The sequence below is a fragment of the Corella eumyota genome, chromosome 5 (assembly GCF_963082875.1).
Source record: "Corella eumyota chromosome 5, kaCorEumy4.1, whole genome shotgun sequence".
NCBI lineage: Eukaryota > Metazoa > Chordata > Ascidiacea > Phlebobranchia > Corellidae > Corella > Corella eumyota.
The window spans coordinates 4,461,283-4,476,224 of NC_137494.1; the positions used below are offsets into that span (position 1 = coordinate 4,461,283).

The window sequence follows — 14,942 nt, forward strand, 5'->3', positions numbered from 1 at the left end:
ATCAAAAACTGTTTGTTTATAAAATTAAAAGTTAGCTTTTGGGGATTTATCCAAAATAAGCTACACTCCCCCCAACATATTTAAATTTGTTATTTTTTCACAAATAACAACTGGTGAATCGTAAAAAACAAACCAATTCACTTAAAATTTAACCTCATCTAGAATTAAACATTACCTATATTCTCACTTCAAAAAAAAAACTTCATATTTCTCTTTTCTTATTCTTAACAATAAATTAAACTTTAACAATATTGAGAGTTGTAAAAGTTGGAAAGTTGTTTTTTATGATTGCACAAATTTTTAGTTGGGAGTCAAGCTTCAATCAGCCAATATGGGAAGCTTCGGTACATTTTATCCTTTATAATAAATAAACAATGTTATTACTGTAAATTGTTGAAATATGTTAAATATAAATATAGACCCTAAATAAAGTTAATTTTTACCTTCTCTGAAAATCTAAAGCCAACAGCATGTGTTTTTTTTCACCGAATGTTTTTCTTGGCAGAAATTTCACATTAGCCAAAAAAATTACTTAACTAAGAAATTATTACAACGTTAGATTGTACAGGTAAACTAACAAAATTTATTTTTAAACACCTAAATGTTTTAATTGATATAAGTTTTAGTCTATTCATCAGCAATTTTAATTAGTATTGGGCATCCAGGAATCTTGGAAGGTGATATGCTGTTAACTGATTTATTTAGTCCAGCTAAAAAATAAATGCACTTTAATAAAAAAATTTAAAACCATTTATAATTTAGAAAAAGTCGAATATAAATATAAATTGCTAAATTTTACCTAAACTATAAATGTTCAAACACCTGAAAAAATTACATAATTTATTTGTAATTTAAATTGGGGCAAATAAAGTTGAAAAAATAGGATATAATTTCTTACCTTTTAAACTGTATAAAATACTAAACAATAACACCTTAAAAAAGCCTCGTAATGCCTGATGATTTAGCCACTGCAGCTAAATTGCGTGATAAAAAAAGCACACTGCTCCCGAGTATATTGTTGGTTGTACTGATGTTACCAAACTAAAAAAAAAGCAAATTTAAAAATATATTTTTGTATCCTAATCAATGGTTGCTATTAGTTGGTTGATAAACCTACATTTGCCTACTGTTTAACTCCCTTTCAAAAATTGTATAAAACGTATATACAAAAATTTAAAAAAGGTCAATCAGATTAATATATATATCTAAAAATACTATAATAAAAAATAAAAAAAAAGAATCACTAATTAAAAAAAGTTTTAAATGTTTTTGACCAGAAAGTAAATAATGGCTGTTTGGAACTAAATATGTTTTTTAATTAAAACTTAAGGTGCAATTAAAACATTTTAATTTATAAAGCAAAATTTACTTCTAATTAGTAAAATTATTAGCATAAGTCCATTAGACAAACCATATATTTTAATCATTTAGTTTTTTTATAATTTTGCCTAAAATATATTTTAACATTTATTAATAATTGTATATCAATATACCCAAAGTCTACCTTAAAACGGTAAAATTGCTATATAGATGAAAAAAATTTAAATTGCCCTATTTAGGATGTATTAATTTCGTTAATACCTCAATACAGAAGCCATTCAATTTCTTATTTAGTTGAAATTATGTAACTTCAACATTTTATTGAAATTGATAAAGTTACTTATGCCTAGTTTGAGTTTAATTTTAAGCCATTGCCACAATTTTTTTTAATTTTAATATTGATTCTTACAAAATTTAAAGACCCTTAACAATTAAATTCATAACATCATAATAATTTAAAAAAATAATGTGTCCTTTTATATAAAATTGTTTTATATATTAACCAAATGAAATAAAAAAAACTACAAAAAAGTTTAAATATAAATTTGACATATTTAAATGGCGTGCTGGTAGAGAAAAAAAAAAATTTGCATATATATATAAAAAAAATAATTTTAAACAAAAAAATAATAAGTGCTAATTTTTTTTTAATTTGTTAACAATATTACCATTTTAACTTGGTATAGGCTATACTAATTTATTTTAAGAAAAAAAATAATTCTTGAAAACTAATATGCATGCATGCATAAAGAATATGAATCTCATTCTTAGTCAGTATATTGATTAAAATAGTATCTTTAGTTTTTATATATTTATATTTCTTACTAAATATTTCCGTGTGGGTTTTCAATAAAATCATATGATCATATTTTACTCAGAAGCATTGAAATCACCAGACAATGAAGTTACATTTCGATGATAACTTGCTTCTGTATCAGATCTTAGGCTGAATTCTGCAAAGACAATCTTTGTTAAGTTTGCAAGAAAAAATTATAAGAAACTGGATACAAGGTAAATTTATTAAGATATTTGAACATTTTTTAGTAATTCGTTTTTTTTATGTTTTAAAAAAGAAACCTTTAAAAATTCACAATTAAAATGTAAAAAAATCTTGAACAGTCAATTAACAAAATTAAAAAAAAATTATTTCAAGTTATAATAAGACAAAATTTTTACCTATTTAAAAATGTTTTTAATATAAGTATTAAATGAAAAAAATAAAATAAAAATTTTTGTAACCTAAATCATTTACATTTATTTTTATACATAAAATTCAATCATATTTAAAAGATTTAATTGATAACTTTAGTTACTCAAAAATATTATTTAGTTTTACTGAAATTAAGATAATTTTTGTAAATCTACTTTCTTGGTTTATAAGTTTTCAATTAGTTTTACTAAACCTAACAAGATATTACAATGTTAAGGCATTACACCAAGTTGGTGTTAGTTAAAATTTAAAAGCAAGTAGAATAAGCCCAACATGTTTTCAGTTATTTAGACAACAATAGGAAAAGTTATAAAAAAGTACCAGCAAGCAACATAACTTTAATAAGGCCTTAAAGGCAGGTTTTTGTGTTAAAAAGAAAGGATACCAAAACTATAATAAACTGGATTAAATTTTTTTCTTTATTTTAAATTTTGTACCTGTTCAACATTTTGATGGTTTGTAATATGTTAACATTTTCGGTCAGATGATTCTACTTGTCATTGTTAATAAATAAATAGCAATTTTTGTATGCAATTGTTACACTAAAAACAAAATTAAGGTTGTGCATTAAAAATATAAAAGCCATTTAACAAAGGCTTTAATTGTCTAGCCTATTTGAAGTTTTTCAACTTTTCAGACTAAAATTAAAAAACCAATAATAGTAAAACTTTACACTAAGATTACAAGTAGAAATACCGCCCATTGGCCTGGTTATTAAAAAAATTTTATTTATTGTTTAGTTATTTAAAGTTGTTAAAAACAAAATATGGAATTAAAGGTGTTTGTTACCATCAGACAATTTTTTTTCCATCAAGTTTACAATTTTTTTTTTGAATCCTAAAAGTTCATGGAAACCACGTTTTTTTAATTAATGACGTTGGGCCGTACATAGAAATCAATAAAATCAGACAGATTTTTTTTTTTTAAATAAAAAATTAATATTGGCCGAAACTAAATTTTTAATCGGGTTTTAAAAAAAATATAGCAATTTTGATTAAAATTACTTAAAATTATGGCCATTTAGATGTTATTTTAAACTAACTGATTTTTGTTATAAAGAACCTTTAAAGCCTGTTCATACGACAAGTCTAACGTTGTTTTCAAATGGATTTTAAATGGTTACATTCTTACTTTACGTTACACTGCTTAAGCCATGTAAACGGGCCTTTAAACGTATAATTGCTTAGGTTCGAATCATAGAGTTGAAAGAGGTAAAATACACGTAACCTTAAAAATGTTATGTCACTTAAAAAAGTATTATACGTCACGGTAAAAATTTTTGTTATTTTTATAGAATATTTGTTATTTTTATGGAATATTTGTTTGTTTTTTATGGAATATTTGTTAATTTTTGTTATTTTTATGGAATATTTGTTAGCTTTGTAGCTTTTTTGGATAAACGCGCATAAACTTACTTTAATTTCAAATACGCTTGTAAAAAACGTTTTTAATATCGAATTATCATTGAATTGTTATTAGTTTACTGACAAGTTTTTTAACGTACTTTTATCCCCATTTTAATCAGTAGTTCAAATGCCTTTCCCTTCAATCTGGTTATCGAATTTGCGGTTTATATTTAATAATTTTTTTTGGCATAGGAACTTTAAACTAGATTTTCTGGTATTAATCCAAATTTTTAAACCATTTATTTCACCTTATATTAAGTGCTATTGTTTGTTTTAAAACCAGGCTACAAATTTTTGTTGTACCAAACAGACGCCACCCAATAACCATGAATTAAATTTTCTTAAATTCAGAGTTTAACGATTGAGATGCATAAATGCCACACTATTTATCCTTGAGGCCCCATCACCATAAAGTGACCAAAAAGTACGTTTGTAGGTTGCAAAATGTAGAACAACTACAGGACCAATGTTAGGTAGTGTTTGTAGTTGAACTACTATTGCCTAACTTATATAAAATAAAATATACGTAAGATTACATTGATTTTACTCTGCATAGGATAAAACAATTTACAAAATAACACAGTATTTGGAAAAAGGGTTTTAAAAATTGCACATTTTATGATGATTAACAGTCGTTAGTTTGTTACGTTAATATTGCAGATTTTGATTGCACATTATAAATTTATATTTAAAAATATATATAACAGTGTGGGGTTATCTTTTTTTAAAGATTCATTTACAGTGTTTTGGATACAGCAAAAATTTAGAAAACAAGTAGTACAAAAATACAAAATGTGAAGATTTTAAAATTGCTAACCAGTGGAAATAAAAATTAAAACAAAATTTTACATTAAAAAGTAAATACATATTAATAGGCAAAAAAATGATAATTTTGTGTAAATATAGTTCTTATAAATCTCAACTGTCACTGGAATATAAGTAAATACAATATGGAATACAACACATTTTTAAAACAAAAAAAAAATTAAAAAAAGGCATTATTTTAAAAAAGTTTATAATGGAACAAAATTTTAAGCAAAACCTTTGAATCTTAATTTAAAAAATGTTAATCAAGTCATGAACTACAAATGATATTAAAATTACCATATTAAGTCAAAAAATTTAAATAAGTGCTACAAATAAATAAATAGAAAGGTTGTGACTACAAAATTTTTAGTTCTATGTATAAAAAAATAAATGCAACAATATTTTAATTTCTTCACAGACAGAAGTTTTTTTTTTCATATAATAATATTTAAAAAAAATAACATAATTTTTTTCTAAATAATTTTATGTATGCTGTGAAAACGTGTTTTTTAGACAAAAATTGCTTTTATAAAGTCTTAAAACATTTGAAATATGTTAATAATAAACACTTAAAATAAGACTGTATAATAAAAGCATATATATTATCAGCGATTAAACATTTTCTTACAGTAAATATATATAAAAAGAGTCTTTTTTAAGCATTGCTTATTGGATTATAAAGTGAAACTAGAAGGCCGAAACAGTATATTCTTTATTCATGTTGTCACTGAAGTAGTTTTTAAGCCCAATCTTAAGATAAAAAAAACTTTAGTTAATATATTACATTTGAAATTAATAAAACTTTATACAAAATTTAAAACAAAAGTGCTATTAGGTGTACCCAGATAGCATCACAGATTTTAATTAGCTATGAATTGTTAGTTTATGAGAAGAAACATGCTACAAGTTTAACTAAATTACATGCTTATGTAAGTTATCACAAGTAGCAAACAAAAAATTAGTTTTTATGTGAAATAATTTATTCAAATGCAAAAATTTTGAATAAAAGTTAGTTGAATGTTTAAACAAAAGAAAGTAAACATAATCTTTAAACTGTGTAACAAGGCCACCTACTACTTTTATTAATCTTGTTTGCTTTAGTAGTCCTGTGTAATAATGTTAAATATTTAATTGTTGTTTTACCCAACTATATTTAAATAACATTTTTCTACCCAAATTTAAGAAATAAAATCAAGATTTTTTTTTTCTTTTAACTTACATGAGAATCATTGCCCTGTAGATCGTCACCATCTCCTTAAAAATAGATAAGGTTATTACTTTGTATTTTACTTCCTTGTTTGAGTTGACATAAGATTGTCTACCAGGAAACTGTTGGCTTATTTTAAAACTTTATTGTTTGCATTGAAGCATGGATTTGGTGCATAAAATAACAATTAAAATTGTGTGGTGTGTGGGATGAATGCATTGTGTTTAAACTACCAATATTATTTTAAATTGATTTTTTAATGACTAAGCCTTCCTTTTATCTTTGTTGCATTGTTGTAAATTAAAATCTTAATAAAATATTATTTTCGGTCTGCATATAAGTATAAAAATTGCATTAATGGTAAACTATCTTTTTATATAGTTACCTGGTGGCTTTGGTTTTTTGTTTGACTTGTTAACCTCTGCATAGGCTTCATCGGGTGCTAATTTACATATTAAATGATTAATCATAAAAAAGGATTTTTTTGATGTTGATAAATGAATTCTTTACATATTATTGCATTGCTAATTTATTTAAGGTTTATATATTTTTAAGTGTATAAATTCAAATAAAGGCATTTGCATCATGTTTGGAAAAATAAATTTTTAACAAATTAATTTTATAAGAATTAAAAAATGAAATTTAAAATACCATAAACCTTCTTTAAATACACATTTACAGAAATTTAAATACCAGGTGCCGAGTTTTTCTTTCCTTTCTTTTTTTTGGTAAAGTTGACCTCAGCATAAGCCTCACTTACTCCTGCAGAAGTGGAGGGAGCATAAAGAGGATTCACCTTCTCCTCTTTCTCATTTTTGCCTAGAATATAGATAAGAATATTGCAAAAAATTATCATTTTGCAAGTAATTGTTTACTTTAATTTTCTTAGTCCCAACCATGTATTATATAATTATTTGCTAATATATACAGATTTTATTATAGTTATCATTTTTATTTGTTGTAAACAAAAACCTTTTTTTTTCTTAGGTTTGTTGACTTCAGCATAAGCATCCTCAATAAAGTCAGGATCACCGGGTTGGTAAAGTGGGTTTACCTTTTTCTCCTTTTCCCCTTTACCAATAAATAGGACAATTAGAAGGCTTTAAAAACATTTTTGATCAAAAATAAGTTTAAAAGATTATCACTAAAGTTCACCCTTTTTCTTTTTGTTTTTAGGTTTATCAACAACAGCATAGGCTTCTTCTATTCCATTTCCACTACCAGAGTGTCCATACAATGGATTAATTCGCTCTTCTTTTTCACTGTTGTCTACAGAAAAGTTTGAATTAAAAAAAATCATTTTTTAAATGAACAATATTTGTACCTTTCTTTTTCTTTTTTCCTTTTGATTTGTCCACAACAGCATAAGCCTCCTCTGCTCCAATTCGCGAGGTCCCATATAAGGGATTGTCCCTTTCAACCTTTTCATCTTTAACTGAAATATTAAAAATCATAAATGAACCCTAAAATTTAAATTTATTTTTTTAATATTCTAAAATAAAAATTTAAAATAGTAACTGCAACAAAAACCATAAAAAAAAGTGGAGTTTTTCAATTTGTCTAATTTAGAGCTATTGAAAGCAATTTTTGTTCTAAACTATTTTTTATTACCTTTCTTTATCTTTTTAGGTTTATTAACAGCAGCATAGACGTCTGCACCATTTCCACCTGAAGAGATATACAATGAGCTATCTCTTTCTTTTACATTTATGAAACTTTCTGTCAATAATGTTTTTTAGCCTACTAATTTGTAAAAAACAATTGTGTTTTCACATTGCTAAAGTTAACATCTGGATTCTGTAACCTCCGACACAAAATTTTTACTTCTTTCATCAGCCAAAGGGAAATGTGTCAATAAATGAGCAGAAAAAAAAGGTATTTTTAGAAAACTTTAAACTGAATTTCCACAAAACAACATAACTAAAATTATAATCTATAATATTCTAAACTGGCAAAGGAAACTGAAGACTTGGTCAGGATAACAAATGTTACTCTATGTTTAGGTAGTAAAGTCGACTCTCTCCACATCAAGAATAAATAGGTATAAAAAAGTGAACATACCACTATGCATATTTTAAATTGGGGTGATGGTGTTAATACTTTCTGTTATAAAAAAATATTAAAATCTAAAAATGAATTTTAAGATTACTTTTAAAAATTTGTAAAAAAACTTTATAAAAACTTACCATTTTCCTTTTTGTTATTTTTTCTTCTTCGGCACCAAAGAAATAACAAAACCCCAACCAACAATAAAACAACAGCAACAACTACAATAATAATTATAATTGTTGTGTCCAAGCCATTTAAACTACCAGGACCATTGGGGTCAATTGGTGTTGAGTCAGCAACATTTACATTAAACTCAACAGAAAGTGGTTGAGCAGGAAATGTAGGGGATTGAATAGTTAATGTATAACTACCATTGTCAGTTTGTGATACCTAAATAAAAAATGATCAATATTACATTACTGAGTTTAAAATAGCAATCTATCAATTTCGTAAAACTAAGTGTTAACAAAAATTTTTTTTAAGTGAAATAGCCAAACAAATTAATACATATTTTACCTTATTTCTTGTAAATGAAAAGGTCTGTGAGTCACTTATATTGGTGATTGGGTTCATATTATCATTTGTCACATTATTTTCTGCCAAAAAAAATCGAATTTTAATTCCTCATAAACTGATGTTTTAAACCATAAAAATAATAACAAACCATTTAAAGTAAGACTTGAAAGAGTAGAAAGTGGATTGGAAATAAATTGAAGTGTGCAAGTTCCAGTTTGATTGACAACCCAAGGTAATAAACATTTAACTTCAGTGGAGGGGGATGTAAGTCTGGGTGAATCTATTTAAAAAAAAAGGTTAATAAAATTTAAAATTTACGAAAAAATTAAATAAAATCCTTGATAGTAAAAACTCTATTTTTTTCTAAATTAATACACTATAATAAACTACATAGTTTTAAAAAACTATATTTTAATAATAAAAAATTATTTGCAGTATTAAAAACAATGATAAAAAAATAGACAAAAATTGTATCTACAAATTTATTTTTGAATTAAATTGCAATGGCATATTCCAGCTTATTCAAGTAATCAAGATTACATGTAAAAGGTGTTACGCATGAATATTGTGGGCTAGGATTTCTTTTAATTGAAATCCCAACAAGTTATTAACAGATTTCGATCTGATTTGATTAAATATCTACTTTCTAATTTTTTTACAAACTCTGATGTTTTAATATTATTGGTTTGTAAACTGTGTAATTGTAGTATAGATATTTTGTACAAATAAAAAATAGGTCTACTGGCAACCTGTTAAACCAATACAAAATAAAGTAAAAGATAACATAAAAATGAACTATAACAGTTAAACAACCTTACTTTAACATCTTTTTATTAACATAAGACATTGTTACGTCATATTTTCTTTAATTTTTTTGACTTAGCTACTAACTAAAACTGTAGTCTAAAAAGATGCCTTTACTATTTTTAATTTTTTTTGACTTAACATGAAATATTATAAAATAAAAATCTGAAAATAATTGAATTTTACCTAAATTTACTAAGTACTTTGTTAAATAAAATTATAGCTTAACAAAAATTAATTTTAAAAATTGTTTATACATAAACTGTAAACATTTAAAACAACAAACAAGCATATCAAAAACAAAAATATAAGTTGTTATATAATGCTATACAATACAAGATAAAAGAAAATTATCAGCATTTTAATGTTAGGAATAAATTTGTTCATTAACTACTCACATTGCACATTTAGTGTTGTAATACTTGATCTTCCAGTTTGACTAAATTCTGTTAGTTGGGTAAATGAAGAATTTGCTTGACAATATACTTGCTTACCATTGTCAGATGCTGTTAAACTTGCTGTTGTAAAAGTTGAACCCTAAAAATTTATAACAAAAAATATTTGTTAAATGTTTGATTTTAAGAATCCTTAAAAAAATGCTTAAAATTTTTTTTTTAAATTAAATGGTATAAATTAAAAAATTAAAGCAAAAGATTTATTATTCAGCAGTCTAAATTAATAAAAATTACAAACAAAATTCCAAAAAGTAAAAAAAATTAATAATATTTACAAAATCTTGTGGATTTGGAGTTCCTCCAATATAAAAAGTAGATAAAGTTGCACTAGGAATAACTTGATCATAATCACAAGTTAAATTCAATCCATTTCCTTCAATCACTGTTTTAACTCCACTTAAAGTGACAGTTGGAGCTGTGGTATATCTTTTTTTCTTACCAGATATTTTATTTAATAAACTAAATTAATTTATTATTAAGATGAATATTTAGGTAAAATTTCTAATAATATGAGTAATTTTAAGATAAAGTATGTATTGTTTATATTTTTAAACGTGTTAAATATCCAAATTAAATCTATACCCATTTAGTAGAAATTAAGTCAATAAGTTCTCAAGAAAAAGGGTGATCCAAAACAAAATTTACATTTCCAATAACCAGTGCAATTAATATATTACCTGTCCAGCATTGTAAATTGTTTTGTCCACTCCACATTGCATTTGCTAAACAAGTAGTTGTATCAGATGTAAGTTGACTTTGATTTGAATAAAATAACTTTCCATTGTTAGAACAACTAAATGTTCCAACTGAGTTATAGGTTTTATTTATTGCAATAATTTCAACATTGTATGGAAATGTGAAACTACAATCTGGAACAATAAATCAAGTTTGAGTTCATTTCTAAATAAGTTTATGTAAAAATATATATTAATATACTCAAGTTAAATAATGGGTGTACCTAAACAATTGCTGATATGAAGGACAATATAAAAAAAATTTGCAAAATATTAAAAATTTGGTTCTACTTTATTCTAATACATTTATAATATTTTGATAATCTGCCATGTAACACAAATTTTATTATGGGTAGTTTTATTACCAAAATGGCCTAGTCATTGTAAAATAATACAGGTTTTACAATTGCGTTTGTAATGATTTAAATTTTTTTGCTATAGATATATAAGTTGAGTAACAAAATATTAAACTGCACCAATCCTTAATTACATGAAACAGCTATGTATTTAAATATTTTTTGAATAAATAAAATAACACTTTGTATTATTGCTACATTTTTTTAAGAAACCATCAAATATTAAACTGTTATATACCAACCTTGAACAATAATCACCCAAACTTGAGTTAAAACAGGAGTAGCACTCATATCAGCACAAAACAAAGTAACATTAAATGAACTGGTAAGAGGTTGTAAAAAGGTGAGGTTAGAATAAATATTTCCATCTTCTATTATACAGGAGATTGAACTGTTGTTATGACATTCCATGAAAACAGCATTATAAAACCTTAATGGACTATTAGATTCAATCCAACTCCATGAACAAAAGGTAATATGAGCTGATTGTGGTATTGTAGCAGATACAATTAAACCTGTGTAACTTGTTGCCCAAACATCTTTACTTTGTAAAGGTGGGATTGTTGCTAGCTGAGCATTAACAACTACAAATAATAATTTTAAAAGTCATAAATATATATTAGCAACCTTTTAACTTAAAAAAAAACACTCACCGAATAGATCAACTCCCAGAAAAATGATTGTTACAAAATTTGAATACATAGTTCTGTATTTAAAAAAAAACAACCACCAGACCAGCTATTGAAAAAATGGAACCTACATTTGCACATAGAGATACTAATAATATATGTATATTAATGTTAGTATCTCTATGCATTAGCACCCCTTTCCTTATACTAACAGGGTGTTGTAATCGATGTCTAGCACATGTGTCACCAAAATTTTTTTTTTAAATTTATTATAAATTAAAATATTAAACCGCATATAATAACATTTTACACAAGTAAATTTACTATTTAAATAATTCAAATATTTATTAAAAAAGGAACAGCTTGCGTAACGTATTAAAAAAATAACCGCACGATAATTTGTTTAGGCTTAAATCCGCTCAATTTAGTTGTTTGTAAAGTTCAATTCATTATGGTTCGAAATCTTAGATTTCGAAACATATTGTTATTGTCATTATATTTATTATTATGGTTCGAAATCTTAGATTTCGAAACATATTGTTATTGTCAGTGTATTTATTATGGTTCGAAATCTTAGATTTCGAAACATATTGTTATTGTCATTATGGTTCGAAATCTTTGATTTCGAAACATATTGTTATTGTCAGTGTATTTATTATTATTATTGTTTTTATTCTTTCTAGTCAGAATTTTGAAAGACGATAACTTTTGTTCTTTAAAAGTAAAAGTTCTAAATTTTTAGTATGTTTGTTATTATCCCAACGAATCGCAAACCTCCTATTTACGACATTTAATTATCACTAATTACTAACTAATAGGTGTTTGTTTATTAAAATTTAAAGGTTGTTTTTAATTTTTTAAATCTTGGTCAATTGTATATTATGATATTACTAACTTAAAAATAAATTAAAATTTTAATTTTTATCACTAATTACTTAATAATAGGTGTTTGTTTATTAAAATTTAAAGGTTGTTATTAATTTCTTAAATTTTTGTCAATTGTATATCATGATATTAGTAACTCAAAAACGAATTTAATTTTTGTCACTAATTACTAATTAATAGGTGTTTGTTTATTTAAATTTAAAGATTGTTATTAGGTTTTTAAATTTTGGTCGGTTTTATCTTATAATATTTATAATTCGAAAATAAATTAAAAAATAATTTTTGTTTGTTTTTTATATTTAAATGCTGGTTAGTTCATTAAAAATTAAAGTTCGACATTAAGCATTAAAAATTTGGTATGATGTATTTTATAATATAAGTAATTAAAAAACATATTAGAAAAATAATTTTCGTTTATTATGGTTCGAAATCTTAGATTTCGAAACATATTGTTATTGTCAGTGTATTTATTATTATTATTATTATTATTATTATTGTTTTTATTCTTTCTAGTCAGAATTTTGAAAGACGATAACTTTTGTTCTTTAAATCTAAAAGTTCTAAATTTTTAGTATGTTTGTTATTATCCCAACGAATCGCAAACCTCCTATTTACGACATTTAATTATCACTAATTACTAATTAATATATTTTATTATTAAAATTTAAATGTTAAATTTTCTTAAATTTTAATATGTTGTTGTTATTATTATATGTTGCTGTTTAAAATAAATATTTAACTTTAGCTAATTATCGTTTAATAATTTTTGGTTTATTTATAAAATAATGGATCAGAGTGAGTTTAACGCTTGAATGATTCAATAGCGTTCTGGTCGATGTCAAATATCGTCTTTTTCGCTGTCTGTGTTGAAGTAAAAAGTATTGGTTGAAAGTATAAGTAAAATATGAAAATCTAAGTTAAATGTGTGTAAAAGTTTCTACTCAAAAACGGTATAAAAATTAATTTTTGGTTGTTTATAATAAATATTAATTGCTTGTTTTTTATTAAAAATCAAATCAATATTTGGTTGTTACATTTTTATTGATTTAAAATCATGATACAAATGATAAATTTTATAAAATCTCCATAATATTGTGCAAAGAACATTTATTCGATAATTATATTATAAAGTTTAATACATAAAATGGAATTTTGTGTTGGTTTAATGAATTTTTATCACGTTGGTTATGCTGTATTTTTTCTTTGTTTGTGAGTTTAACGCTTGAATAATTTAATAGCGTTTTGATCGCCGTCAAAAATCGTCCTTTTCGCTGTCTATTAAAGTAAAAAATATTGGTTGAAAATTTAAGTAAAATGTTAAAGTATAAGTCAAAAATGTGTAAATTTTGTTTTTTTAATTTTTTTGTTATTATTATATTTTAATACTCGTTTGATTACTAAAAAATTAAGATCGGTATTTTGCTTTTAAATTTAGTTTACTTTTCTATTACAATATCAATAAATGCGTGTTCGTTAGGTTTAAATATAAAAAAGTTCATATTTAAATTTATAATTTAATTAATAAACCTACTAAATAAATTATATTTATAAAAAGAATCAAACGATTTCGAACCATATTTTATTTATCAAATAAATCTAGTTATTATTATTATGGTTCAAAATCTTAGATTTCGAAACATATTGTTATTGTCATTATATTTATTATTATTATTATTATTATTGTTTTTATTCTTATTTGACGAATTTTGAAAGACGATAACTGTTGTTCTTTAAAAGTAAAAGTTCTAAATTTTTAGTATGTTTGTTATTATCCTAACGAATCGCAAACCTCCTATTTACGACATTTAAATGTCACTAATTACTAATTAATATATTTTATTATTAAAATTTAAAGATTAAATTTTCTGAAATTTTAATATGTTGTAGGTATTATTATTTTGTATGTTGCTATTTAAAATGAAGATTTAACTCTAGCTAAATATCGTTTAATCATTATTTTAGTTTTTTTTATAAAATAACGAATCAGTGTGAGTTTAACGCTTGAATAATTTAATAGCGTTCTGGTCGCCGTCAAAAATCGTCCTTTTCGCTGTCAATTGAAGTAAAAAATATTGGTTGAAAATTTAAGTAAAATGTTAAAGGATAAGTCAAAAATGTGTAAAAATTTTTTTTTAATTGTTTTGTTATTATTATATTTTAATACTCGTTTAATTACTAAAAAATTAAGATCGGTATTTTGCTTTTAAATTTAGTTTACTTTTCTATTACAATATCAATGAATGCGTGTTCGTTTGTTAAAATTAGGTTTAAATATAAAAAAGTTCATATTTAAATCTATAATTTAATTAATAAACCTACTAAATAAATTATATTCATAAAAAAGAATCAAACGATTTCGAACCATATTTTATTTATCAAATAAATCTAGTTATTGTTTTTATTCTTATTTGACAAATTTTGAAAGACGATAACTTTTGTTCTTTAAAACTAAAAGTTCTAAATTTTTAGTATGTTTGTTATTATCCCAACGAATCGCAAACCTCCTATTAACGACATTTAAATGTCACTAATTACTAATTAATATATTTTATTATTAAAATTTA

The 14,942-nt window shown here is 23.8% G+C and overlaps 1 protein-coding gene across 1 annotated transcript; it reads right to left on the reverse strand.

Annotated features, from left to right (window-relative positions):
• Positions 1–5,355: 5,355 nt before the first annotated feature.
• LOC145753868 (uncharacterized) lies at positions 5,356–7,449 on the reverse strand. The gene is made up of 7 exons (XM_082570395.1): positions 7,275–7,449; positions 7,106–7,219; positions 6,923–7,021; positions 6,644–6,769; positions 6,336–6,392; positions 5,963–5,997; positions 5,356–5,493 (listed from the first exon to the last, which is right to left on the reverse strand). Exons 1-7 carry the CDS (start codon positions 7,402–7,404, stop codon positions 5,431–5,433), a joined length of 624 nt encoding a protein of 207 aa, XP_082426521.1. The 5' UTR covers positions 7,405–7,449; the 3' UTR covers positions 5,356–5,430.
• Positions 7,450–14,942: the final 7,493 nt, after the last annotated feature.

Bases quoted from the DNA above. Each gene is read 5' to 3' on its own strand.
- LOC145753868 (XM_082570395.1), bottom strand. From the start codon at position 7,404: ATGATTTTTAATATTTCAGTTAAAGATGAAAAGGTTGAAAGGGACAAT. The intron at 6,393-6,643 runs GTATTTAAATTT...TATGTAAATTAG, and splicing joins AAAGAAAAACTCGGCACCTG to CACCCGATGAAGCCTATGCA. The intron at 5,494-5,962 runs GTAAGTTAAAAG...TTTTATCTTAAG, and splicing joins TACAGGGCAATGATTCTCAT to ATTGGGCTTAAAAACTACTT.